General features: G+C 39.8%; 2 protein-coding genes across 9 annotated transcripts in view; both read left to right on the top strand.

Moving 5' to 3' along the window:
- The window catches only part of col18a1a (collagen type XVIII alpha 1 chain a), a 40,785-nt gene extending 39,116 nt beyond the window's left edge, over nt 1-1,669 (top strand). For all 4 annotated transcript variants that reach the window (XM_085249472.1, XM_085249473.1, XM_085249471.1 and 1 more), the window contains 2 exons: nt 90-205; nt 318-1,669. In XM_085249472.1, the coding sequence (XP_085105598.1) occupies nt 90-205; nt 318-531 (330 nt within the window). In that variant the 3' untranslated portion in view covers nt 532-1,669. The remainder of the gene's footprint in view (nt 1-89; nt 206-317) is intronic.
- Nucleotides 1,670-11,987: 10,318 nt separating this feature from the next.
- The window catches only part of pcbp3 (poly(rC) binding protein 3), a 90,966-nt gene continuing 75,004 nt past the window's right edge, over nt 11,988-27,949 (top strand). For all 5 annotated transcript variants that reach the window (XM_085249480.1, XM_085249479.1, XM_085249476.1 and 2 more), the window contains exon 1: nt 11,988-12,300. The gene's annotated coding sequence lies outside the window, so the exon portion shown is untranslated. The remainder of the gene's footprint in view (nt 12,301-27,949) is intronic.

Below are 27,949 nucleotides of genomic sequence, written 5' to 3'. Positions count from 1 at the left end.
CAACAAGGACAGCTGCATGACTGACACCATCTTTCTGAAAAACTGAATAAAGTCACTATGTTAAATGTTATTTTTCTTTTTCCTTGCAGAACCAAGTGTTGTTTAGCAGTTGGGACTCTCTCTTTGGTGACAATGCCAGCAAAATGAGGGAAAACGTACCAATCTACTCCTTTGATGGTAGAGACATCCTCAGGGATAGCGCTTGGTGAGTCTTTGTACCCCCCAAAAAATAAATATATTTAACACCAGCATGCGGTTGTTAACCAGCTTTCGTTTCTTTTGCTTATTTGCAATCTTTTGTTCTTAATCACCTCTAGGCCTGAAAAAATGGTCTGGCACGGATCAAGCAAGAAAGGCCACCGGCAAACAGACCAGTACTGCGAAACGTGGCGAACTGGCGACCACGCTCTGACTGGTCTGGCATCATCACTACATAGCGGCCACCTCTTGCAGCAAAGCCCTAGCAGCTGCTCCGGCTCCTACATCGTCCTTTGCATTGAGAACGCCTTCACATCACCCTCCAAAAAATAAATGTCCATTCTCCTGCTTTTTAAAAATTTTTTTGTCATAATTCTGGGCCCTAGCTAAACATCCATTTTACATCCAAACAGACATGTTTTGTTCTTAATTCCCTGATAACACAGCTTGTGAACATGTGGCGTCCAATGAACTGGCCCAGCGGCACTTCGCCCGGCAGGGAGACTTTGCATTGTCTGCTCCTCCCCTCCATACACGCCAAAGAGATGGGTTAAACCGAGGGGTGTTGGTCCCTTTTCTCGGGGGCATTGGCACATATTTTCTTCAAGGGGCAGAACAACAGAGAAGCTAAAAGCCTTCTCAAATTTTAGCCCTTTTTAAAAATTCTGTATATTACATGTTTTTAATTTGTTTTTTAATGTTATCAGTGTCTTACCTTTTGTTAAAATTGCTATATCCATTTTTTTTCTCCATAACATAGGTATTGATGATTTCAACATTTCTTTTCCTCTGAATTCTTGTTTGGAATTGTGGGTTGTGATGGGGTACAGCAAACTTTTAAGGACTATTTTAAATTGAAATAAGATAATAGATATTTATTTTTAAATGAAGTTATATAAGTATAAAAGAATGGAAAATTAAAAAATGCTAAATACCCTCATTTATAATCTACAAAATATGGAACATTTAAAAAAAAAATTTCTGTAAAGAGCCTGTGCCTTACTACACACACGGAAAAGCTTTACACAATAAGCGCATACTTCTTTTTTACTTGTTCTGGTGATAGCCGAGCATTAGAACAGTTTTTGCCCAGGTCACGACACTCCTGTTATGAATAATCATGAATCCAGAGGGCAAGATTCCTTCTCATAGAAATTGAGCCTGATGATTCTAAAGTGATTATTTCCCCCTTTTCGTCTTTCCACCTTATAAAAGCCTATCAGCGATTAAGCTGGAAATGATTAGCTTGCTGCTAATCTTTGTTGGAGTGATTGCTGTCTCAGGAAGCGGAAAACCGGAATAACTTTTTTTTTTTTGGCCTTGTCTTAAATTGCAGAGAGTAACGGCATTAATGCTACCGCTGTCTGAAACAAACCTGTGGATATCAGTGGGGGGGATTGTTTTATTATTATAACTGTGCTGTACTGTTTCTCCCAGGCACTGAATTAAAGTCTTTTTTTTCAACCAGTAATGTCATGTATTGTACACAAATCTGTACACCGTGTTGAATTCTTCTCTGGAAGTCAGAGCCATGACCTTGAGCCCTCAACATTACCACAAATCAGATTATCCAGCAACAATTAATGCCCTTTTAACACTTTGATCATACGCCATCTAGTAAAACTTGAAAATTTATAGAGAAATATTTTACTTAACTAAAAAAAAAAAAAAAAAAAAAAAAAAGACTCGAGCCTATCCCAGCTGTCATAGGGTAAGAGGCATGCTACACTCTGGACAGGTCCATAACAGGGAAACACAAAATGTCCAGTGAACAGCAGTTCTTCAGATAAGACAATGCATTGTTGATGTGTAGACTGTCAGCAACTTAAATAACCAACATATGTAGAAGAGCATCTCTGGACACACAACAGGTTAAACCTTGAAGCAGATGGGCTACATCAGTAGAAGTCCACACAAGGTACCATTCCCATCAGTTAAAAATAGGAAATTGAGGTACCAGCTTGCACACACTCACCTAATGGAACAACAGACGACTGGAAAAATGTTGCCTGGCCTGATGACTCTTAATTTCTGCTTCGACATTTGGATGGTAGGGTCAGAATTTGGAGTAACCATCACTGAAGAAAAACTAAATAAATTCTTCCTTAATTAAACTGTTCAGAGTGCTGCTGGTGGTGTGATAGTATGGATGCTACTTTCACTGCACATTTTGGGCCCTTAGTACCCTAACTGAGAATTATAGCACAGCATACTTTAGTATTGTTGCTGATTATTTCCATCTTTTTATGGCTAGAATGTCCCTAACTTCTGATGTCATGTCCCAAAACTCCAATCATCTCAAAGTGGTTTCTTGAACAGCTTCTTCTTTGTACTCAAATGTCCTCCATAGTCACTAGATCTCAAGATAATAGAGTACCTTTGGGATGTGATGAAAAGGAAGAGTCACATCAAGGATGTATGTATCTGCTGGAACTGTGTGATGTTGTCATGTCAGTATGGACTAAAGTCTGTGCCTTGAAAAATTCAGGCAGTGAAAGTAGGTAACAAGCTATACTTAAAGTGGCTAGTGTGGGTGTACTGCAATACTAAGACTAATACTAATACCACAGACTGGTCTTAACCAGCTCAAGCACTGGTGGTACAAACTTGCTTCAGCATGACAAGCCTGACTTGTTTCCAAATAAAACTGCCACTCAGTCATGGAGACATTGGCTGTAGTTTTATGAGAAAGGGAGATTTTAAAGGACTGAAGTAGGTCACCAGTCATTTGTGATGGCTTATGAAATTCTCTTAAAGCTCTTCCTCAAAGTTAGGAGGTGTTAAAGATAATATTTGATTAAGAAGATTATTCAAATTACTCAGAGTTGACCTAAATTGGTAGTTACTTTAAAATGAGAAGTTTAAGGTAAAACACCTACAAACCTAGATCACGTGGCATGGCAAAAGTAAAAGATTCGGCTAAAACATATGGGCAGCATGTCTTCTCACTGCTGTGTACAGGTCATCTCTAGGAACGATAGGTTAGGGATTAATTCTCCTTCAAAGTGCCCTTGACAAAAGCACTGGCTTAGAACTAGAGCTCTCCTGCCTAGGACCACAAAGATTTCCAAAAGTAAGCTACTACATTTGATGCTGTCAAAGTCACGCACCAAATTTCAAGAAACAGTTATTTGTCAAAATCTTTCCTTACATGTCATGATAAAAACCTGCAGTGAAGATGGTGGGTTTGCCTCAAACATATTTAATGTGGTGTGCATATTTATGCACGAGATCCTGGAAACCCTACAGCAACTTGTTTAATGAGCTTAACAGACTCAGATAACACATCCGAACTCTTCAAAGTTCTATACACAGGTACCCAATACACTTTTGAGCCGATGGGTCGATTGAATAGCCACCACGCACTAGCCGTGCAAGTGATGGCAACAGGCCATTTGCTCATTATCATTATTGACACTGTGTTGCCCAGTCAAATCTCCTAATGCAACCAATACATACATACATGCACGCGTACACACACACAGCCTGAAGTTACATGGAACACAATAGTGTTCCATGTAACTTCCAAGGACTCCAGGCCTCAAGGGCCGATGTCCTGCAGGTTTTAGATCTCATCCTGGGTCAACAACACCTGAATCAAATGATTAGTTCATTACCAGGTCTCTGGAGTACTTCAAGACATGTTAAGTTAGCCATTTAAATCATCTGTATTGGATCAAGGACACATCTAAAACCTGCAGGACATCGACCCTTGAGGCCTGGCATTCCCCCACCCCTGCCTTAAACCAACTACCAGCAACTAAACTAACAGTTAACTGAAAGACCTCCATTTAATTAAAGAAAGAAGCTATGCATCATTTACTGAACTACTGCAGGCGTTGGGCTCAGTTCTCTGAGCTCATCACTATGTACTTTAGCAACACTTTGGTATCGGCTACATTTTCAGACTGATAAATGTGTTATAGTGAATCACTTCCTGTGGTGATTCACACAAAACAAGACAGTTTTTTGGACAGACAAGCCAGTGTGCATTGCACAAACTTTGGGGTCAGTTTCTGTCAAGTTTTATATTTTTTAGAAACTCTCACAGAAGTCAGGATTAAATAGTAGGAGCTGGAAGGCATCATCTGTCACAGCGTGTCATTGAAGAATCAAGGCCCAAACTTATCCATTCGCCCACCCCATAATAAGATGTTAGGGATATCCTAAAAATAATCAGTAAATGCAGCAACTTCCCACTCAATTCCATCAAATCTTAAGCATTGAAGCTTTAAGAGTGCTATAAGGCTTATATTAATTGACTGGGGGGCTCAGTGTCACAGCAGTGTCCCCAGATGAAAGAAAAATAAACTAGCATCATAACTCCTGTCCACAATGTCCTTGACAGAGTAAATCTTGAGGAAAAAACCCCCCCAACAAAACTCACAGAGTGGCATATTATTGAAGTCTAAGTAAGGTTAGAGTGGGAGGGGGTGGTTAGGATGTAATAACCCACAGCTGCAATGTGCTATCGCACCAGCTGCCTGAGGACAGCTATATTTAGTGGGCACTAAGTAATAAGTAAGTACAGTGAAATGATCCAGCAACAGTAATGATACAACAAGGTGACAACCAGATATTGGGGGACTTAATTACATTGGCGGAGGAAGCGAAAAGCCACAGTTGTCAGATCTCTGGGTGGTGTTTATCCATTGGCGGTGACTCACTGTCACTTTAACCCAAATCTAACAATATCTAAACAGCGCAGTGCCATAGCCACTTAGTTTCTTCCAGTGTGTTCTCAGAGAAGAGATGCCTTTGTTTGGTGGTGTAACAACCTCAGCAGCACACAGGAAATAAATATGTATAAAAAGACTATTGTACTTATACACTATCAGTAAATGTGTGACTTTACTTTTATTAGTTTTAATGCATTCTCGATCAACATATTTAAAGGGTAATAAGGAGATGTGACGTTACATTTGTGTTGCATCTCAGTACTTAAAGCGTTCTATGAGGCTTTCACATCTCACTGACATTTAGATAGATAATGAGTAACACTCTTCCTGTCTTTAAATCCCCTTGTGAATCTTCTGGCATTTAAGTCTTTTTTTTTTTTTTTACATCTCGTCTTTAAATATTTGATGAGGATGATGTTATCTCCAGTGGATATTCCTGGCATTGTGGAGATGAAGGCTTTGACCACATCATCATACCTTTGCTGTCTTTTACACTGATCCAGGTATGTTGCTCTGATGACTTTTGTCACTAGGAAGTATAGTTCAGCATCAAAGTAGGGCCCATCAATCAATCAGTCTCAACAGCCTGGATGTTTTTTAAGCAAAGCAGATTGATATGTCACACTGCCTTGTACTGACTTTTTATTAGTGATTGCCTATATTGAGTTGATGCATTTTAATTAATGCAATTTGTGCCCGTGCTCTTGCTTTAATGCATTTTTTATGTTTTCCTTTTTCTTTCCTCTAAATGAAAATGTCGCTTGGCAGCAGCGAGGGAAGAGAAGACTTCAGCTCATGCCAAAAACTCTCAGCCAAACTGTAGCAGCTCACGGATAATATAATTACTCTTTGTTAATTTCCGAAGAGCCGTAAAGCTTTTCAGACTTCTCCTTTAAATAAACGATGGTGTAGCTACTATAGATAAAAATAAACATTTTGCTCGGTTTATCAAGCTTCCAATTTTGTACTTCCGTGATGGCATAATTTAGAATTCACTCAGGTCAGGTCTGCGGCGCCGTGTTCGCTGCTACCACGCCAACCTTACACAGCTCACTGCCCGTGGTCGTCGGTGCAGCTGGGTACATATTCGATGTGACATCTCTTTCCATCTTCTAATGAATTTTTTATGTCTCTTCCTCTCACGCTCTCTCACAGACACACACACACACACACACACACACACACACACACACACACACACACACACACACACACAGGCTTCGTTTCAGGCCTGTTCTGAAGAACTATGCCACTGTAAATGACAATGTTGCCTCTGTCCATAACCCTTCTGCTCTGTCACTGCTATAGATTTCAGTATGGTTCCAAACTGATTGTATATGTTCAGAGACATTCATGCATACATGAGATCCTTTACAGGATGTGCTGTTAACAGGGATAGTCGTGGTCATGAAAGGAGTGGAAAAAAACCCAGTCGATGGGATAAATAACCGTGAGGTTATTTTTTTCAGATACACACTTATGCATTTATATCCAAGCCTAACGGCCATTTCACAAGCAAAAGGCCAACACAGATGATTATTATTATTACTATTTTAAGAAAGTCTATCCCTGTTTGAAATCATTTCAGAGAAAGTTAAACTCTGGGGTTTCATTCACCACTAAACTGAGTGTTTGATGTCATGTTTTTGCTGTGCACATATAAACAAACTATAATGCACTTGTGAGTGCATTGACAGCCCCCACTGATTTTCAGTGCTACTGGAAACCTGCAGCCCCTAGACATGCACAGAGTCTGACCCTGGTGATGCCTTTTCTCCAATTCTCCAAAGAGCTGTGGATCATTTTTTATAAAGTAAGTCACTGACTCGTGTTATCCTAATATAGTTCCATTAATCTTACAAAACAGTAATCGTACCAGGTTGACCCCAATGACAGTTCGGTGACCTCTCCGAGTCTAATTAAATGCTTTGCAGAAACACTATTAAAGGTGTAGTGATAAATTTGTCAACTAATTACAGTTGAAAGGGTTATTCAGGTGTCCGAGTCATTCAGATTTGATGCTCTTCTTTACATGTCCTCCAAAACCCTCTGAAGGATATACAAAATCTAAAACCAAGTGAAAAGCTAACAACATAACCACTGGGAAATTGTCTGTCCAAACAGAGTTTATTTATTTATTTATTTTAAATAAATGAAAGAATAACACAGACCCAATCAATCAATTAACTAGTGGCATCTCCATCCATCTTCTCCTGCTTATCCAATTCAGGTTTCACCAGTCTATTCCAGGGATACCAGAGAGAGACATACAACAATTCACACTCATATTATCACCTATGGGAAATTTAATCAGCTGCAAACCTAACCCCACAGAAATGGTGTGGAGTCATGCTCTTATTTTTGAAAGTTCAGTCACTGCTGACCACCAGCTCCAACCCTTCCCTCCCCAGGTTTCCCTACCATCTGACTAGATTAATTCTGTGGAGATCCTCTAAACCATTCAGCTGTCTCTCCAGTGTGCTTCCCGTCCTGTGGACATAATCCAACTCCAGTGTCTCACTGAGGCTGCAGAGCTGAAAGAGGACCAGGTAACTAGTACCTAAGACGTTCAGCCTGACTGCAAAAATAAGAAGCAGCTGGTTCTCCGCTAACCATCTGTGGCTCTCTGGCTAGGTTGGTAATGCAGTGATCCAAAATGCAGCAGTCTCACTAGTTACTCACACCACAGTCAGACAGACAGACTCTAAATCCACTGGGTGTGACTGAAGTTGGTAATAGTAGTACTTCTCCTTCTCTGGAGATGCACTGCATAGGTAAGTGTAACTAGAACCTGCAGCAACTGGAGAACTGGTTTGTGTAACCAAAGATTGATCCTACAGAGCAAAGAAATGACCTACAACCTGCAGTCTAAGACCATCAATGAGAACTTTTTAAAGTGATGCACACGTATTCCTCTAAGATTAGGAGCAATATGTTTGCATACCTTTTCTTGCAGACCTGGATAGGATGCAAACACATTTTCCAGGATGTCATGTTGCGGCCAAAGATAACTGAATGAGAGCCATTTGAATAATGCTTCTTTATAGAGGTATTCATGAGTTAAAAAGTCTGGCATTTAGCGTCTGCTCTTCTCTTTCCTTTAGTGTGTGGCATCATCATGCTAAGAGCTAAAGAGCTCTGTAAGGCCTTCAGAAAAAAGGTTGAGAGTATCCAAGAGCTTGCCAAGGGATTTAAATAGATTTCCAAATATATCTACAAGTGGTGTAAAACTCAGATTGGTCCATGATGACCCCCCGTCCTCAGGAGAAAAAAAAGACAAAATCAGCCTTGGAGCACGCCATTTGCTACAAATGCAAAAGTGTTGATCTCAAAATACTAAAAAAGAAAAATACTTGATTTATCAAATCATGTGTTTAAAAAAATTAATGAAAGAACAGTGAGGTGAAGGTCATGATTAACCAAATAACATTTTTCTTTTTTTACATGACGCATTTTAACATTTGGAAAAACCACAAAGACAAAGCCCAGGCATTTAAGTGAGTTACGTTTCAGACATTTTAAAAAAAGGATGAAAACATAACTTTTATATAAGAAATGGAACACAAAAAGGAACGACTAAAACAGAGGAGGAAAAGAAATTTCAGCCACGTAAGAATCAATTAAAAACAATGCTTGAGTAATTATTGAGCTATTCCTCACAGGAACCATCCCTGAAGGTGAAACTGAGCACCATGGTGGTTCTCCACAGGGGTGGATCGTTGCACAGGAAGCAGATTGGCATCTGGTGATTGGTGAACAGCTTCAGTCATGCTCACAGAGCTGAAGAAAATTAAATAAAAGGTACCAAAAAACCCAGAGCATGAAAAGATTTGTGTGCACTGAGATGGCTTGTCTGAATCTTGTTGGCCTTTTCCAAACACGAACAAGTTGCTGGCACTTTTGTGAAAGATCACTGCACTAACTGCACTCACCAGCTGCTTAATCCTGGAGTAAGGCAAACTCAGGTGGTATTATTTCTAACAATCAGTGTGCCTTTAATAATCATGCTTTGTTCATTGTTCTTTCAGCGAGCTTCCATCTTCCAAGCACGACAGCTTACAGGATGAAATTTTCCAATGGAAAAAAGGTGCAACGTTTCTTAACTTTTCTTCTCATAAGTAATTATTATCTTTTTGCAAAATTGCAAAAGGCACAAAACACATTGCAAACATTGGTATTAACACCAAGTCCCCATTTCCCGCGGTTAGAAAGAAGAAAATGCAAAACTCACTTCACACCTGACAAAATATCAGCTTGAACTGAAATTGATCAAAATGTCATGTGTGTTTAAATTACAATTATTTAAAATAGTAGCAATAATGTAAAAGAACACTACACAATAGAAAAATGCAACTTGTTCTTTGCCATATCTGACTGCACTTTCTTTCATGGCACTTTGATCACACACTTAGCCGCTCTAATACTGAGAACATGGTGGGTAAACTGGCCCAAAGCACGTCTAATTTATCAACTTTATCTGGTCGCCACTGTTTTTGAACAATTATGCTAATTGGACTGAGAGTGTGTTTTGTAAATGTATTCGTAATTTACCTTCTCCCGGAGGGGAATATGCATGCACAAGGTCAGGGTACCATCTAAAAATACATACACATTGCAACATATAAGATCACTGATTAATTCTACGCATGGAAACCTAGGGTAAACCGTGCCCCAGGCATTAATGTGCTTTGGAAAGGAGATACAAAGACAGCACCGGTTGGTAACTGTAAATAAAGCGTGAACCAAAGCCAGCTTTTCAGGAGAACAAACGGAAATCAACTTCTGGTTTGCGGCTGCTTCACTGCCTCGGGGACTGGGCAGCTTTGACCTATAAATAACAAAAATTTCTACTAAAGGCGACTCTGATGTGGATCTTTAAACAGTATGCAAATAGTTTTCACCAGGAACAACACCAAAAGAAGATAAGGGTGTTTATGAGACAGACTGGAATCTTACTTAAAATGCGGCTGAAGGAATTTTACAGGACAAGCAGTCAAATCTTCAGCAGTTTCACCAAATTTCTCCATATTAAAGGAAAGTTGAATCATACAGCTCCAGCACAACTTTCTTCCAGAAGGATTTTGCCTGAGATCTTGTCATATGACCTAAAAAGAACCACTGAATCAAGACATCCCAAAAATACTGATGAAGAGAATGAAGGAATGGTCCAAATTACCATCTCATTGTTGTGCAAGTCTCATAAAGAGGTTCTCTGAGTTGAGTTCCGCAATTTCAGTTTAGTGTGATGAAAATAATCAGTAATTCCATATATATGTATGAAAACTGGTTTATCCACCATGCTCTCAGCCACTGGTTTGTGAGGACACTTTATAAGCCTAAAGCTTTTGTGCGCATCGTGTTGTTTTGGAATCAAATATGATGAAAGACAAGACAGCCAATGAGAATATCATAGATACTCTTATTTTCTGACTAATTTTCAGCAGAAATTACTCGAGCCCAACCAATATAGGACTTTTAGACCTATAACAATATTTGGTGATTTAAAAATCTAATTTTCTGATATTTCAGCATTTTCCTAACATTTTTTATGTGCAGTTAATTATTTATGTGCTTACGCTCCACCTGACTACACTCTGACCAACTAGTTGTTGCGTTTGTGGCTACTACACAATGTCAACACTTCATGGCTGAAGGGTGTTTCTCCCATCTCTTCTTTACCTTTACATTTTGCATTTACCAACTCTTCTAAAAGCTGATACAGATAAATATTCAAACATCTAATATAATATCAGCCTGTGGATCTAAAATTTACTAAAGGAACACAGTGTAAGTATTTTGGCAACCAAAGAATTTGCCTCCTGCTGGCTAGGAGAAAGAATGCAGGTTCACTTTTCAGACCCAGTAGCTATGCAGATCATTTATGGTATTTATGGGTTTATTTATCACTATTCATGTTTCTATTTCACGTATCATCCCTATGTTTTCCTTTGTGCTAGAAAGTTGTGGGCTGTTCGTCATGACAGGCATGCACACGTTTGGTTACTGGAAACATTTACACGGTGCGAGTGTGATTTAAGGCGTCTGTCTGATCAACTGCCGGTCTCTCCACTCTATACTCACTTCTTATCCAATGGATGCTGGGATAGACTGTAGCAGAACTCAGAACAGCAGTTAAGAAAATGGGAGTATCATTTTCCTTGAGGAATGTTCTTTTTTCAAAAGGATATCAGGGTATTGTTAATTGTGAACCAAGTGAGGAAAGTGCTGGGTTTCATAGCGCCGTTTCAAACCCTGCATCCTCCACAGCTGGCGGCCCTTGAGAATTCTTAAAAAAAAAAATCTACTTTTCAGCAAGTCATCAAAATGTGCTGACTAAAAGAACAACCACTTTTCTGTTTTTTTGATGTAATAGTATAACTGGTGTTTCCTTTGTTTCCTGAATTGGTGATGTGCCTCTCATTCCTCAACCTGACCGCTCACCATTGATCATTTATTATGCCCGCTGCCTGCCGGAGCCATCGATTGAGAGGGAGGAAATAAAATAAGACTTGTGGAAGTGAGGTATGGTCCTCAGTGAGCGTGAGAGCAAAGGTGCCTGATGAAATTTCACACTCGGTTCTTATTCTCCGCTCATAGTTGACGAGCCTGTAGATGTTCAGCGTTAAAGGTACAGAGCGTGACACATGACAATTCATAAGGTTTGCATGTGACAGCCTGTGAATATAAACACATGAGTGCTTATGCTTTTTTGTGTGTGTGTGAATGACTAATTCTCAAACTCCAGTGAACTAGAACCCTCTTTAGTTTTTACTGTCAAGCAGCAGTGGTATGGTGCTGGGATGATTGGCTCAGAATCTAATCACTCTAATGTCTGTGGCAGCCCTAAATCACACTCTGTGGCAGGAGTGTGACGCCTGTTCTGTCCTTCAGAAGGGAAGCCTTTCATGACTCCTTCCATATTGTAATTATTCCAACTGGATATGAGCTACTGCACTTATTGGCTGGGGTAAGGCACCGTCTGCCTCTGCTTTCATTGGCTGGCTGGACACCTCTCTGCCACCTGCCATTGGCTGCCTGGAGGAGAGTGGGAGGGGAGCTCACCCCATCCTCCCCCTGTGGCAGAGCTTGTAAATGTAAAGACTCTTTCTCTGTCTATTATCTGAGTGACTCGGGCTTTTGGAGTCTGCCTCCGAGCGCGTGTGTGTTTGTGTGTGTGTGTATGTTGGAAGGAGAAAAGAGATAAAGAGAGAGAGAGAAAGGGAGGGAGAGGCAAGCGGCGTTTATTCTCCCCCCTTTAGCCTCCCCGTCTCCCTGCTCCCTGTCACTCCATCCTTCCTCCCCTCTCCTGGACCACCCTCCAGCCCCGCTTCGAGCCGGACCGAGACCCCCTACCACCCAGACCACCCCGGGACCCTTTGACTCTCCTCACTTCTCCGTCCCACCAGCCACAACCTCTGAGCAGGTAAGAGTCTGCTTTTCTCAGTCTGCACTGAGCTGGAAAAAGTACTTGCTGCCCTCTCCTCTTCTTTTTCTTCTTCACTCACCTAAAGCACCTCTAAAACTGCCGCTCTTTTCTGTTCTCTTCTCACCTTTTTCTGTCTTCTTTGCCTTATCTATACGCATATTACAAGTTTTCCCTGCAGCACTTCTTTCCCCTTAGAAAAGTGACACGGAGATGCTATCAGTGAGGTCACCATATTTTTGTTCTTGCACTGATATTCTGCTTTGATATCAACTTCCTCCTCCTTCTCTACCCTGCAATCACTGCATCTCCTCCCCTTTTGTCTTTTGCAATCTCATACCCTCCAGCTTTAACCACGTGCAAATTCACTGAGAAGTCTTTTCTTTTTTTCTTTTATTTTGAAGTCTGCCCCGGAGCACAAATTGACAAGGACAGCATGCTGTATTTTGGTAGCGGAAAAGGCATCTCTAATTGATTTCTGAAAAGTGTTTATGTTAGTTGGTGATGGCTATTTATAGCTGCTGACGTGCAAGGCACACATGCTTTCGCTAGGCCACTTCCTAGCAGAACACGGGTCCGTCCGCTGGCTCCAGAACACATGACATTGCACAAAGTGTAATGACTTTACAAGGCAGCGACTTGCTTGATTGAATCAAGTAATCTTTCTACCCAGAGAAGTCCAATATTAACATGGCCCATAAAGCATTCCTGGCAACAGCAGAGGAGGAGAAAAAAACTGCTTAGTTCTTGAGCCGCACATCCTGTACTTCACCAGGAAGGGGAAGTGGAGTGTGTATATGTCTGTGTGTGTGTGTATTTGTGACTGAGACAGAGATACAGCTAAAGTGCTTTAGACATCAATACTGCCAGCCAAGAGATTTTAAAGCCACTCAATCATTTCTGAAAATTGGACCTTACAACAACATCAGCTGCTGCTTCCCATGTGGGGTTTTGAGGGTGGTTTTTGAGGCGCAGGTAGAATGCATAATACTAATTTAACTTGTGTTTTCACTCCACCGAAAAACCTCCTCTTATATGCAGAGTTACAGGTGTGAAGAGCTGAAACGATTTTTATTATCAATCTCTCTGCTAAATGCAACACGGCAATTAAAAATGCCCGTTTCTTACACACCACTTTCAACTTTGCATAGTTTATTTACATGTTCACATTTTCCTATGTGAGAAGTTAAAAACACCATCATTTGCATGTATATTCACATTATATTTCCATAATGCAATCATACTAAGCCTGCCTGTGACTTTTAACTTAAAAAGAGCTCATTGTGTCTTGCAGACAGTTTGACCTTTCTCTCTGTGATAATCATTTTCTAATTTAGACAAAAAGAGCATCTGTGACAAAGCCTTGTGGGAGCGTCAGTCGTCCCAATAGGGCCGCCTCAGGGGAGAGCAGCATCGTTAGTGACAAACAAGAACAGAAAGAAAACACAGAAATCTGTAACTGTGAGCAGTACTTTGATTTGGCATCTTTACGGTGTTTTTGACTACAAATATGTCAGTGTAGAGAGGATTTATGATGCTGCCGACTGCATGCTCATACTCATTTCTTCAAGTGTCAGGCTGTTAGTTTATTAGGAAGTGTAAATTAAGAATGAAGGAACGTGCTGGTGTGTGTTTGCACCAGTGCACAGCAGAAGCTCAGCTGGCTGTGGCCAAGATGCTGACTCTCTTCTGTCTTTCATTAATCCAAACAATTAATTGTTATTCAGTAACGAAATCTTAGGCTTAATAATGTTGTAGAGCTACTATGGTGAAAGTTCTAATCAATAAGTGTAATCTTGATTAACTCAATTAGTCCTTAACTTGATAAACATCCATTTATTAAACTTAAAATGTGCCTTTTATATGGAGACATTCCTAAAGACATTATGGGGGCAAAAAAACGCTATGGTGGGGGTGGGGACATGGTCATCCAGTACCGAGTTGGGACCAGGCTAGCGGGTGCTTTTGACATCGCTAGGGCAAACTGCTGCCCCGCATCCTCTACTGTGGGACATCTCCAGGTGGCAATGACAGAGGCAATTATGGGCTCAGGTAGCAGCAGATTCATGCGCCTGAGGATACCTGCACCATACCAAAAGGCCACGCTGACAATCAACCAATACCTCAGTTGAGCACCATAAAGTGGAGTTGATGGCAGACCCTTGCAGGTGCAGACGTTAATGCTTCCACGGGGTCACCTACAGACGCTACTTGACGTCGGTTAGATGAATCCCATTGACGAAAGCTTCTCTTCTATATAAAGATAAAGACAATTCTTAGTGAGTTTGGAGATTTAGAGAGGCTTAAAAAACAGACCTCTGTAAAGGAAAGGGGTGCAAAACCAGCAAAAGAGTATAGCAGCAAAAAAAAGTGATTTATTGTTTTCCAAATCATTGACAGACAATTAAATGAAAGACACAAGAGGATGCAAGGGACAGGGTGACAGGGAGGCTGTGGTGACTGCTCAAAGGAGCATCTGAAAAAAAGACGACGGCCTAAACGGAAATGAAACAAAATGGCAAAAGTTGGAATAAAAGATGTAGGTCTGACCAGTAAACGCCATCATTGTGAATGCACCGTTTTCATCAAATAGTCAGCTGCATTTAGTGAATCACAACTTATATTCATGAATTCAGACAGTAATTCTACTGTAAGTAAAAAACATACACCTCAAAGCAAACCTAAAAGGACTATAGGTACATGAAATAAAAGTGGCCTTGTTTTCCTTCTTAAGGACACAACTCTCTCATGAGCCCAGGAGCTCCCGTGCAGCTATATTTAATGCACTTACTGCGCTCTTGCACCATAAGCTCTCATAAGAATGCATATGCAACATCCCTAGAAGAATGAGATATTTATGAACCCCTGTGATGTGTTTGCACACGCCTGCTTGCGCACTTGCGTGGCTTTATAAGCCACCACTTTATGCTTAAGCTGAGCTGCGTGTATTTAATGCAGACAACGAGTGTTGCTCACCGTGTCATGGCAGTTTTATACCTTCACTTCACAGAATGCCACAGCTGTCAGTTTAGGGCACTAGGTGTTTGTGGAGGTTTGACTTGAGCAAAACACACAAATGAAGTGCTGAAAGAGCAGCAAATGAAATGTGAACAGGCAGGAATTGTTTTTACAAAATAAAGACTGATTAAAGCTGAGCAGAGATCTATTAAAGGGGTGCAAAATGTGTTAATAGAGCTTGTTCATTTCCCCTAATTTTCCAAATCTAATAACTGCACTGGAAAAAGATGCATCACATGTATCCAGTACTTCCTCCTATGTAAAGCCAATGCAATGCAAGCAGCTGGCCCTTTGTGGCTTGGCCCTTTTGAGCCATTCCGGATCTCCCACTGGCCTGGCCCAGTGCACAGTGTGGTGGGAGCTGCCTGTGTGGGGACTGGCTCAGTGTGAAAAAGACCTGTGACACTCACTGGATGCTGTCATGCAGTAAAGGAGAGCAAACGGACACGAACAAAAGGCCTGACAAAGAATTCCTGTCTTTACACTGTGGAGTTCTTCCCTTTGAGCTAATAAATGATAAACTAACTGAGGACTAGTGTATATATTTCCATAATAAAGATTGATTACAGCATATGAATAACATGGAAAGTCATTTTTACTTCATCTTTGCTTTTCAAGTGGCATTTCAACCCCACCTCTCAAACCCTGAACCCTCCCTTTTTGTGGATGTGATTTAACACCATAAAATGACAGCCTTAAGGATTAAAATGTGTACACATGTGGCATGCTGTTTACATTCAATCATCTAATAGCATAAGATTAAGGTCTTGTTCTGTAAACTACACTTTCAGGATAAATCCACACTATTAAAAACCAAAAAAAAAAAACCCCAGAAAAATCATCAGGGTTCTTGGTTGTTTGTTTGGTATTTTAATGAAGCGTTCCGTAAATAATAAATTCAATGTGTAGGTAAATTTAAAAAAACTGGGTAAAAAAACAAACAAATAATCCAGAAAATTCCTAGAAAATCGTAGAATTTCTTCTAGCAGTGGAGGGAACCTAGGTGTTTGTGGAATGATGACACAGAAAAATAAAATGAAATAAAATAAAAATATAAAATAGCTGCAGGTATAATGCCATGTCCATACTCTGCACATGATATTTGGCATACATATAAATACAAGTGTGTCTTTAAATTTTTCTCTTGCCAACACAAACCTGGTGTGTACGTATGGACTGAAGCCAAAGTGGTTTAGTTCTCCTAAATCAACTGTCAAACTGGTACATATACCAAATCAGATGACCTACAATAAAAAAAAGCCTAAAGCTGCTCATCTACGGCAAAAATGATCATGATATTTAACAGGGGTGCTCATTAACTTTAAGAACACGTTGCATTTACTGTATATATTCTTTTAACAATGGATTTCCTGGAACCATGATTTCCTGCAACTGTGACTCAACAGTCAATCATTCAGTGCAGACTGAACTGAGCCTGACGCAGGCTGGTGGGAGTGATTTTGGACTTTTAGGAATGGGTACTGTTGTAAAAGGAATGGGGGTGTCGGTTTTATAGAACACACAAGGAAATTATCATGAAACAATTTGTGGCAGCTATTTCAATTATCTTGTTTTCATAATTGGAGGAACCCAAAATTTAATTTGAAAAAAGGTTAATTTTCCATGTATTATACAAACCAACTGACTCCAAGTACAGCAGACGAGGTTCATGTGGTTTGAGCAACAGTAATGAAAATGAAATTAAAATGTGCTTCACTACTACAGTCACACTATTAGACAAACCAAACCAATCATCTAGTCACCTGTGTTGCATGTTTACAGGAAAAAAAATGACATTTTGTAATGAACAACTAATGGTCTTGGTGTCACAAACATTTAAAGCCACTGTGCATCAATGCCACTCACATGAGCAGGACAGAAAATTTAAAACCATTTTCCATACTGTATAATTAACCAATACACCTTTAATTTGGGGTGTACCCGCCATAATTATAGGGTGTTGCAAAAACTCTGTGATACTTAGTGAAGCTGCTAGATGGCTAACTTTAGCTAGCTTGCTTCCTTGCCAACGTTACCGTTAGCAAAATACTGAAATCAGTTCTTTGTTGATATCAGTGATTAGTGGAATACATTTCTAAGCTACCATTCATCACTGTTGATGATGTTGGGAGCAAAAAACAGCGACTGAGGCAGTCAGAACTTAACAGGCTCTTTGAGGCAGCTGTGCTTAGGCATGCCATATTTTTTAAGATACATTACAGTGCTTTCATACATCAGACAACTAAAAATGAATAAAACAACTTCAACCACATTGAAAAGACCCTTGCACTTAATTCAATTTAGCAGTTGGTCAGATGCTATTAGGTATAGCCATACCAAAACATGAAAGTATATATATTTTTTCATTCTAGCTCGAGTGGTTGAGAGCATCAAGCGGTACAGCAACCAATGGGCATTTAGAGAAATTATACCCTGGGTAGTTGATAAAACACTTGCATAGGAACTGTGCAAACAAACCAGTGGGCACTCCTGAGGCCACCGTCTGTTTTTTTACATTTCACTCCTGCCTTTAGACCAGTTGATTTGTAAGCATTTCTCTGTCACTGAGCTGGGCCATAAACTTAAACAATCTATCAGGTGTCATAATTCAAAGCAATGGATGGGTGTGAGGCACTGCTGAAATTGAACATGGCATCTCTTAAAAGTTGAAGCTATTGGAGAGAATTATGATCTATGAAACCCGAGGGCTGTTCTGTCTCCGCGCAAAAGCCACTGGCTGATGTAATTTAAGATAGCGAAGGTTTTTGAGATCAATCAGGGAGGATGGAGAGTAGGGAGGGGGCGAAATGGAAGAGGCTGCTGAGGGTTAAGAAGCAAAAGGTGAGGCAGGAACAGAGCTTTAGCCTTCCCCGCTGCTTTCCTTGCATCGCTATGGGTGGTGAAGTATGGTCATAAATAGGCAACCCCTCTGCCCCGTGTACTATTTTTATACTCGCTAATACGGGCAGTGGTGAAGTGACAAGAAAATATTATTGTTGGCTTGGAGTAAAGCGGACTGTAGTGATTAAAGAGCTATGCACAAACCCAGAGTGGAGGGTTGTGTCAGAATTAGCCTTGTGCTCCTCTGTTTTTAGGTTTTTTCTTAATTAGATTAGAGCTCCACTGTGTTCATTTATTACCGTGTCTGACATGTGTTGAAAGGTCCATTTTATGCTTTGAATACGAGTGCAGTTACTCATTACTTTTCTATTTAAAAGAACAAGCACTTCTATGCAGATTTATTGTTTTCTCAGTTAAAACAACAGCAAAGCTGTGACAGCTTCAAATGAATTAAATATTCCAATTGCTCATGGGAACACTGATATTAAGATTTCTCACGGGAAATTTAAAAAAATGACCTGGAAGAAACAAGCACAATGGAATATAAGATTGATAGAGTTTGAGTAGTGCTAAAGAAGAAATTGAGTGTCCAATTTTCCTGTAATTCCATCCATGTCATACCAATATCAGCTGCTCTCACCATTTCAACATCGACAGTTTACACCTGCTGATGCAGTCACATACTGTGACCCAGATTGTGACAGAGGAACACTGTGCATACCTTATTGGTGTCTCTCACATGTAACAATCAATTATTCAGAGGACTTTTTTAAATCCACACACCCACCCACTGACTCAGAATTTCCAACCACTCCTGCCCCACCCTCCAGAGAATCATCAGCCTCATGACAACAGCCCAAAACCGGTGCTATTAATTTTATTTTTGGCGTTTGACCTCAAAATTCACCTCACTGCTATATGGTATGCACCTAGGTCATTGTGTGTGAATTTAATTAAGCTACTATTTATTCATCTACTAGTATCATTATTATTATTATCATAATTGTTCTTCTAATGACCTAAACAGCACAGACTAAATGATGAATTGCAGTCTTTTTACCCAACTCTATAATAAATTAGTGTAAAGACTCTAAGATCCTAAATTTTTCAAAACTCCTCTACAATTAACAGTCTTACAGCTTTTCAAATCAGTCAGATTTTATCCACTTTTGACAAAGAAAATTGTCAAAACTCTTCCTATGAGTCACACTATGCCAGCTGGAATAGAATCCAGCCCTTCAGGCACCAATAAGTAAGATAGGCAGTTAAGAATATGGATGGATGGAAATAAATAATCAATGGTTGGTTAAAAAGTTTGTGTAACCCCAACCCCTCACTGTTCTTCTGAATGAGCAGCTGGCTTGCAGTCTGCCATTTCTTGCTTCATCCAAGTCTGAAATGTGTCAGAAGCAAGCAAGACACTAAACATTCTGTTGTTTGCTATAAGAAACAACAATCAGTATTATGCACACACACGTTATTTATATATATATATATATATATATATATATATATATATATACACACACATTTTTTTTTATCCCTGCAACATAAAAATATGTTGTATATAATTTAGCTTTTTTAAAGATACTTTTCCAAAAGGCACGAAACTGATCAAACAGTGGCCAACATAGTTGTATGTTAGTCACTGCTCTGCAAAGCTAAAGTCTCGATCTTATAAATGGTCTTGCAACAACAGCACTATTATTCTTCATGGTTTGTGCTATGCAATAACAGTTTGTCACACAGCTCAAGAGCTCTTATACAGCGTTCAGGTCTAAATTAGTTGCTGCACACTGGACTGTCAGTGAACCGCAGAAACAAAGCATTCAGACATCGAAGCTAACATCAACTAAAAGCTGAAATTATGTGTCTGAACTTCCTGAATTACACAACACAAGTCTGTGTTTGTATTGGCCATTTGAGAGGAAAGGTGGTTTCCAATCCAAGTAGACATGTTAGGAATTTTCTTTAATGCTTAGGTAGCATGTTGTGGGCAGAAAACGTATACATACCTTAGATTTGTTATGCGTTTCTGCCCAAGAGGAACAGATTTAACAGAATATGTTCCTGATGGGTCTGTGAGCTGATATGCTATGTTTGGCTTTCTCCAAATGTACCTCTGTGCATTATGGCCAAACATCTCTACTTTGTTCTTGTCTGTCCAAAGGATAATGCTCCAAAAGTCCTGTGATCGTTTAGATGCAGCTGCTAAAACCTAAACAGTGCTGCCATATTCTTTTGTAGAGACGAGAGGCTTCCGTCCAAACAAGGGATACTTGTTCAGTCTGTTTCTAATTGTACAGTCAATAAGTTTAACATTTAACATGCTAGCTGAGGCCCATAGAGTCGGAGATGTAGCCCTCAGCCTTTTTTTAAATTTCCCTGAGCATTTCACATCTTGGGGTGAAATTGCCATCTTTAATGTTTTCAACTTGTGAAGAACCTTTCTCACTGTAGAATGACGGACCTCAAATTGTTTGGAAATGGCTTTACAACTGTTCTGGAAGCAACAATTGCTTCTTTAAGACCTTTACCTTTAAGACCTTGCCATTGTGTTAACACACAATTGCCAAAACTTGAGCTTTTATGAAGGTGCTCACACGTGTTGATGATCAATTAATCAAGCCCAAGCATCACCTACATTCTACCCACCCCCTTATTTCCTGTGGCAGTAAGGGTGTATTTTAGTTTTTCCACAGTTGCCCTTTGATTTTGTCCAATCCAAGGCAGTAGATAACGTCTGGGTTCATAATCTAAATTAGACTGTCACAGTTGAGCAATGCTGTAACTGCGCTCTGCACCAGGGTCTCCTGTAGTGCAGTAGGTCATGAAAAAAATGAGAACAATAGACTAGAAACTACACAGATTGCCTTCATTCACAGTAAATGTGAAAGCCATTTGTAGAACGCACACATGAATCGCGCTACAAGGCAGCTACACTGAATATGATGACTCACATGGAGTAAAGGACTGGAGAAAATGACTGTGTCCTCTTTAAAGAAAAAAGGAAAGAAAAAAAAACAGACGTGTCTGCAGCTTACAGTGAAAATGCACGTCTGGTAATGTCAGGAGAAAGTGTAACAGATATTCTAAAGCTCATCTCTTAGCCTGGGCTCCTGGCACTCGCCACTGCCTCTCAGCATTTTTGCTTGATTAAAAAGCACCCAGGAGTTAGTAAGCGTGTGGTAGGTGCGAGCGCACACCCTGACAGCTTAACATACTGATTATTCAAGCCTCTTAGGCTAAGCCACGGCACTCGACTGATGAACGTCAACTCCCCTCTCTCCCTCACACAGTCTCGGTTTCTCCTCTCTTTTATTCTTCAGTTGAAAGAGTGGAAAGCCAGTGACAGCTTGCAGAAGGCAAACCTGTTGTCTGGGAAGCAGAGGGGATCAGTGACACAGTGATTCATACAGTGCAAGGCTTTATTTAGACATAATCCAGCCAATGTTGGGTCCGCTCACTACTTTTTATGTGCAACTGGCTAACAGGAGCCAGGCTCGAGTGTTTCTCCTGTGGGGTTTAACACATTATCAGAGCTTGTCTATGGCAACATTGTGAGGTTAAGACATCAGTTAAAAACAAAAAAGATCAGTCGTCCAATGTACGTCTTTGATCATTTCTGTTTTGTTTTTGTAGATGAATTGTACTTTCCACATCACTGCCCCAGTTCAGTTACAGTGATGGGAAACACTCTGATTTCTGTCAACTCAGAGAATAATGTTCCTGTTTCTATTTAGATGCCCTTCAAGATTAAAAAGAAACATTTGAAGAACAATGAATTGCCACCAGAATACAGTGTGGATTTTATCCTGTGTGTTGCACTGCAGTGTAAGCAGTGTTCCTTTCTGTATTTGTGCTGTGTGCACTCTCAGCTTGCTGGCAAGGCCATGGCTGCTACCGCTGAGCCACACCTGACCAACAGATTGGCCCCAGCTGGAGGCCGAGGCCTGAACAGACACTGTGGAGGCCAGTGATTCAGCCGATGTCGTGGACTTGTACAGGTGTAAAAAAACAACTTCAAGAGCTGTGCATAAATCCTGGGTAGCAGAGCTGCTGATTAATAATCTTTGATTTTTTTTTTTTTGTATTAGTAATCTTGATTATTATTAAACAAATTTCATTATGTTGTTGCTTCTCAACTTATAGGATATTTTCCTGAACTTTAAATAAAATTCTAATGAAAGAAAAATAAATAAATGAGAAAAAAGGGATGGCCTTTATTATGGAGTATTTTTGACACCTGTCCCACCTCAGGGTGGCAGATGGGGGGTGGGGGTGAAAGAGAAACTTAGGTGGTAAAGGGCAATGATGGGAAATAGAAATCAACTTTAACTGCTCAATCTCCACCACCCAGGAATAATGAGGATCTGACACATCCTCTCAAGCTGATCAAAATAGTTTGGGGTGGGGTTTTTTTGGTTTTTTGTTTTTTTTTACAGAAGCTGCCCAGAGCAGATGAAGAGGCAGGAAGTCAGACACGAGAACAGCACAGAGAATCAAGACCAATTTCAAAATAAAAGACCAAGTGGAGAATGAACGCTCCACTTCTAACACACTCTTGGTGTGACTTGAAAGATGAAACTAATTGTAACGCAAAGGCAACGTCAAAGGCACATGCTGGGTATATTCCTAGTGTGACCCTCTGCAATCCAGAGACAAAAGTAGCAGCAGGCAACCATTAATGATTCTTCCACACGCTCCCCTACAGATACAGTCTTTCAGTCATCTCAGCTCCAGCTGGCCTAGGTGCTAGGTGACTCTGGGTTTTATGCAAGGGGCAAAGGCACATCACTGTATAAAAATGGGATGCATTTGTTTTATAGCACAAGACAAGACATGTAATCTTTGCATATCTTGTTTTCATAACTGTTGGAAGCTAAAACCAAAACTAGGATGGAGTACAAAATAAACTGCAGCATGATTTGTTCAGTGGTTACACTAGATTTTCTCACCGTGTGAGTTTGAAGGACAAAAATAAGAGAGACATTGACTGAGTGGCTATTTTCATTTCAAGCCCCTCTCACAGCAAATAAGCAATTCATATTTTCCCCCATAGTCACAGTGGCGGGCAGATGTTTTTGCCTGTTTCTAAAGAGGCAAATATGAACTAAATGGGCTCAACTGGGTACTTGTTTGAGCATAACACTTTAAGGGAGACTGCTGCAGAAGAGACTGTCATTCGGATTGGCGTCCATGGCTCAGACAGTCAACTTTTCCCGTCTTATTTATTTGTTGTGAAGGCTGAGAATGCACTTGACTGCTACACTGTAGACTGGAATTACCAGAGATGCTTCATCTAAAGCTTTTTAAAGCAAGGAAGCATTTCTCCAAGCAAACTTGTTGGAAGTTGGTAAGACTGTCTAAATATTGGACTCCCTGATTCTGCAAATTCTCGCTTCAGTGGACGGAAATCTTGTAGCATGCACTTTGTCTGCACCCAGCTGAAGCTCCACCCCTCAGAGTAAGTGGTCAGGGAGCTGAAGGGGGGATTCGACAGTGTTATGTTCGACATACTGTTAACATTGAATCATTAACCTGAGGTGGCACAGCATTGAAAAAAATTAATTAATAAGAAAAAAAAAGCTAATTGCTTAAAACTTAATTATAAACAGCAGGGGTCTTATTAACAAGTCACTCTCAGGTAATGATGTAGTATACACAGGATCATAAACAACAGTTTAAATCACACTAAATATCCTCCCTGTTTGAAGTCTTACACATACAAGAAAAAGAAAGAAGAAAATCCTTGGACACCGACCATTTAGAGTTTAGGAGTCTGAAGCCTGAGTGCATCAACAAGCATTTCAATAGAACTAATAGTTAATAAAATGGTGTGTGAGTGTGTGTGGCATCCTATTCGCATACTACTTTTAACAGCCATTACAAAGTGTATTGTAGGTGTGCTATCAACAACATTTAAAATAAGATTAAATATAGGACAACTGTCAAAATCGAGTAAAATCAACTAGAGTAAGAGTATTGCTGATAAAATTAAAACCACATAGAAAAGTAATACAAGTATAACTCAGAGACCTAGGACTCAGAAACAACACTAACATAAAGATGATTGAGCATGGTGTTTCATGTTTGTCTCTTATCCTTGACCTGCAAGGGGAAAATAATGGTATAGCAGTGTTTTCCGTTTCCCTGACACACTTTTTCCCAATGCTGTCTTTATTTATTCTTTTTTAATACATAGGTGTATATATATATATATATAAAAACACACATACACACTTCTGTGTGCAGCTCCAGAAGCATCCGCAGAAGAAGCTGCTAAGTCAGCGAGAACTCAGCCAAGTGAGCTTAAGCAGAGGGGGGAAAAAGAAAAAAAAAAAAAAAAAAAAAAGGAAGCAAGACCGCTTCAGGAGCTTGAAAAACTGTTCTCCGGGTTGCTGCCACTGGCGTATACTCAGCATCTTAGCTAGTGGGTTTGATGGGAAGAGGAGGAATGATGAAATAGGGGTAGGTCTGAAAGAGGAAAGCTTCAAATCTTATTAGCCAAGGCCGCGATTTTCCACCTCTCTACGTGTACAACCTAATTCATTAATCAGTAAAAATTCCAGACATCCTCCAGGAGACACATTTAAGAATTCGATCATGTACGATCAGGGTTGACATTTGAATGCTTTGTTGCTCTGAAATAATGCTTTAAGTGTGCAGTAACTCCTGCAAAACCTAACAAACATACATGCCTTAGTGTAGATGCTTTCCCTTCTGTCTTTCCCTTCTTTCCACATTAAGAGGAAATGCTCTTAACCCTCCCTTCTTCCTCTATTATTCATTCAATGGAATACTGAAACTGCAACTACTCATACACTGAACCAGCACTCCCTCTCCTGCCTTGTTCTCTTTGCTTTCTTCTATGCTCACTAACTCTAATCTCCCGTTTGCTATGTCACCTCATGACAGAAGAGACATGACATTTCACAATGCTCTTTGAGACACACGGCATCTGTTTTAGCACGGCACATAATAACAGCGGCAATAAGGGAGACTTGTCGTTCACTGTCTTAACGCTTCAGTCAGCTTTTCTTTAACTAACAGACACAGCTCTTCTACTACATTTACCTCTCTGTTGGTTGACAGTGTGACGCCAAATCTGGCACAAAAACTATAAGAACATCCTCTTGATGTTCTTTTTAAATTTTGCACAGCTTGATATGAGTGGAGCTACAGTCTTCTTCCCTGCAGGGAAATCCAAAGCGGAAGCAGATTATTTAAACAGCAGGGTGTGATCTCCGTGCGCCCAGATTTAACAAAACTTGATCCACTGGCTAATTTGCTTTTGTCGTCCTGTAAAACGGAGCTGTGTGACGTCATTGATAGCCCATGCAATGACAAGCACACACTCTGTAATTTCTCTGTAAACTTTTTTAAATTATCAGTGTGAAATCCCAAGCTACCACTATAAAACTACTTGTCTTTGTGTGTACAAGTTCAGAAACATAAATTTCCTCCCTCCCTCTTTGGGATTAAGTGGTTACATACTGGGACATCAAAGAGCTTTGGTGCCATCTCGATATTAAGGGAAGGCTCTGTGATGAAGGTGTGAGGATGTCAAATGCTGCTTAACAACACAGGATATTCCCCTGACACACAAACGGAAAGACAAGCACAGTCAGTGCCTGTTTAACACACCAATGAGCCAAACACACCATTTCATGATTTTGTGCTGCTTGTCTTTTTTGTGCAGTCTCCTGCATCTTGCACCTTTCTATACTCCTTCGTGCTGTCATTCATGACCCAAATTTTCTCTCTCTTTCTGAAGGCTTTTCACAGGTTTAATCATGTTGCACAGCTAAAAAAATGCTTGTGAGTGGGACACAGGAGGGGCCATGTACAGGAAAATTGCATCAATTATAGATTCAGCGACTGGTGCTCAACCTTCTAGAATCAATAGCCAAATACAGTCACATGTCACTAATTTACAAGACTGATGCAAACAAACAATATGAGTTCCTTTAATGGAGATACCATCATTTGGAAATGCAAGGAGAGAGATTGATGTGTTTGATATGTTGTGATTGTTGTGTATGTTTAGACTTTACTGGGCAAGCAGTGCCTGCCTTGCTTGCACAGATAGCACACCCATAATATAAAGAGGACATATACACAACCCTAAAGGCTTTACTGCTTGTCTTAATGATGCTGACAGTTGGATATAACAAAATTTTCTTTAACCTAATACCTTGAAATTCAAAATCGCCTTGTTTTATTCATACACACCGACCGAATTAGATCTAGCACTAAACTTTGAACCTGACCTTAGAAAAGTTGTCCAGTCCTTCGTTTTAATAAGATTAATGACCAGAATTGAACTGATGTGCCATTTCTAACTTTCTGGAATAAATGAAATGGTAGTTCAAAATGCAGCATCGAGGTGTGTTATTGGTTTTACTGATCAGTTTAGAGCTCTTCTAGCGCTTGTCCTAAACAACATGGTAGAAATGTGGACCCTGTGTGAAACATTTGAAGCTTTAAATCCTCCAAGGCACTCCTGTCTGTTTCAAAGTGTCAAATCTAAGGTAGCTATGGTTTGACATCAGGATCCCTCGGTTTTCAAATGACCTGTCTGGCTCAATTTTTTTTTTTTTTTAACTGTAATTTTAAGACAATTTTATATCCCTGTGCAACATTTTCTCAAATTATTGCAATTATGTATGTGTGTTTGTTGTTTTTTGTTTTTTTTAATTGCTTGTCATTTATTAAGTTGACAATATTGTTGCTTTTTTGTATTAGGTTTTGTAAAACGTATGGCCTTACACAACTTTAGATTTGTCCTGTTTTGTTTTTTTATCCCTAATGTGCATTTGATTGAACTTAGCATTTAGCATTTGCACCGGTATCAAAGGATTCTAAAACTTAGTTCTCAGTGGTACAATATAAATAGAATTGTTTTTATTCCAGATATAAACACACATTATTAGCACACACATGACTGCCTCTTTCAGCAGTACAGAATTGGTCTACACTAGGCTGCAAAGGATATTGAGATGTGTATAAGCACAGGGGCAGTCACATATTGAAATCTCCCTAGACCACAAATAGGACAACTACAGTATTTTAATCACTGCAAATCTGCACATCCAAACTTGTAACATCAGCTCACTGGTACAAAAAACAGAAATAAGACTGGATGATTTTTACATTTGATGTCTGGCTCCATTAATTTGTGTTTTCCTCAGAGTTCCAAGTGCCATCAAAAGGTCTTGTTAGCCAGTGACCTCATTAATGTGGTTGGATCAAACAGACTTGTATCTGATTCTAGCAACCATTTAGCAACAGGGTTCTCAGCTGCAGGGTCAGAACACCACAGGGGGTCAAAAGTCAATTTTACTTCACTGAGTCTTTATTTATGGGTCACCAGGAGTACTTTCATCCCCTATAATAATTGCTAAATATACAGGGGCACCTCAAATAAGGTAGTGCAGCTTATTAAGACATTTTTTGATATACTTTGGATAAAATATGTAAACACATTTTTATCTGCCTATATAATTTATATACTGTTTTACCTTTTAACTATGGAATCTTTTGTTATATGGATTGTTGGAATGTACGATGATGACTTATGATGCTAACCTTTTGAGTCAGGGCAATGGTTGGTCACAACAATCCTGCACACCTTGTGCAATTTGATATGCAATTAGTAAAATATGTGATCAATGCTGGTATGAATGTTTTACATTTTCAAAAATCAAAGGTCTGATATAGGTTAGAAACTGAATGTCCTTGTGGCTTTGAGCCTACATGGACTACCAGGCCTTGTAGAAATAAAAAA

The sequence above is a fragment of the Mchenga conophoros genome, linkage group LG16 (assembly GCF_057382185.1).
Source record: "Mchenga conophoros isolate Kocher_MC1m ecotype Shallow Benthic linkage group LG16, M_conophoros_male_GT1.1, whole genome shotgun sequence".
In the NCBI taxonomy this organism is placed as follows: Eukaryota; Metazoa; Chordata; class Actinopteri; order Cichliformes; family Cichlidae; genus Mchenga; species Mchenga conophoros.
The sequence above is the reverse complement of the archived record's forward strand: the minus strand, read 5'-3'. Positions and strand labels throughout refer to the sequence as shown.